Raw genomic sequence first — 819 nt, forward strand, 5'->3', positions numbered from 1 at the left:
CGCCGCCATGGACTCCAACAACAACAATAACTCAGGTAGATAATCTTCAGTCTGGTTTGCTGGGATATGATGGGGAACCATGCGCGCGCACAGTGTTTAATGTGTCTTAATGGAGCCGGTTTTTTCGCGTGTCCGTGACGGTTGGTTTGTGTTTCTGAGTGGAGCCGGGGGGGCTTCGGTCCAGTCAGATTTAAACTGTTCGGTTCTGGTTCCGGTCTGGTTCCGGTCCACCAGCTGGCCCTGGTGCTGCGCGCACATGTCGGCCGGTCTGTCACGCGGACCGCCACCGTGAATGGGTTCGTGTTTACGGGAAGTGGGGCATGATGACGGCAGCGCGCTCGGTTTGTGGCGGACGGTCCGGGTGTGCGAGATCTGCGTGACTGTGCGTGTTCACATGGAGCGGCGCCGTGAGCCATGTGCGCTTTGTTTTCACGGAGCGACGCGGCCTCTGATTGGCTGCTGCGGGGGACTGAGCTCATTACGCAATCCTCCCCTCCTTTCAGCTCCTCCTCCTGCAGGGATCAGGTGGAATGAGCAGGTAAATGTCACGGAGCGTGACGGAGGCTGGTCCTGATCCACGCGGGGACTGGATCCCTGCAGACGTGACTGATCTGAGGGAGGAGATCCACGGTCTGCTGAGTCAGAGTCACTAAACCTGCTTCACCTGCAGGGAGAATGACTGAGACCTGTCCTCCCTCACTGCTCCCATCAGGGGACGATTTAGGAAATCTGGGGCCCTAGACAGGCAGGGGCCCCTCTGAATGGAGAAGCCAACATAGAGAAATGTTAATAGAATAGACATCCATTATCTGTTCTAGG

The 819-nt window shown here is 57.0% G+C and overlaps 1 protein-coding gene across 2 annotated transcripts in view; it reads left to right on the forward strand.

Moving 5' to 3' along the window:
- nr1d1 (nuclear receptor subfamily 1 group D member 1) overlaps nucleotides 1-819 on the forward strand; it is a 12,219-nt gene continuing 11,400 nt past the window's right edge. For both annotated transcript variants that reach the window (XM_015394869.1, XM_015394870.1), the window contains exon 1: nucleotides 1-35. In XM_015394869.1, coding sequence (XP_015250355.1) covers nucleotides 8-35 — 28 coding nt within the window. In that variant the 5' untranslated portion in view covers nucleotides 1-7. The remainder of the gene's footprint in view (nucleotides 36-819) is intronic.

The sequence above is a fragment of the Cyprinodon variegatus genome, unplaced genomic scaffold (genome assembly GCF_000732505.1).
Source record: "Cyprinodon variegatus isolate N-32 unplaced genomic scaffold, C_variegatus-1.0 Scaffold713, whole genome shotgun sequence".
Classification (NCBI taxonomy): Eukaryota; Metazoa; Chordata; class Actinopteri; order Cyprinodontiformes; family Cyprinodontidae; genus Cyprinodon; species Cyprinodon variegatus.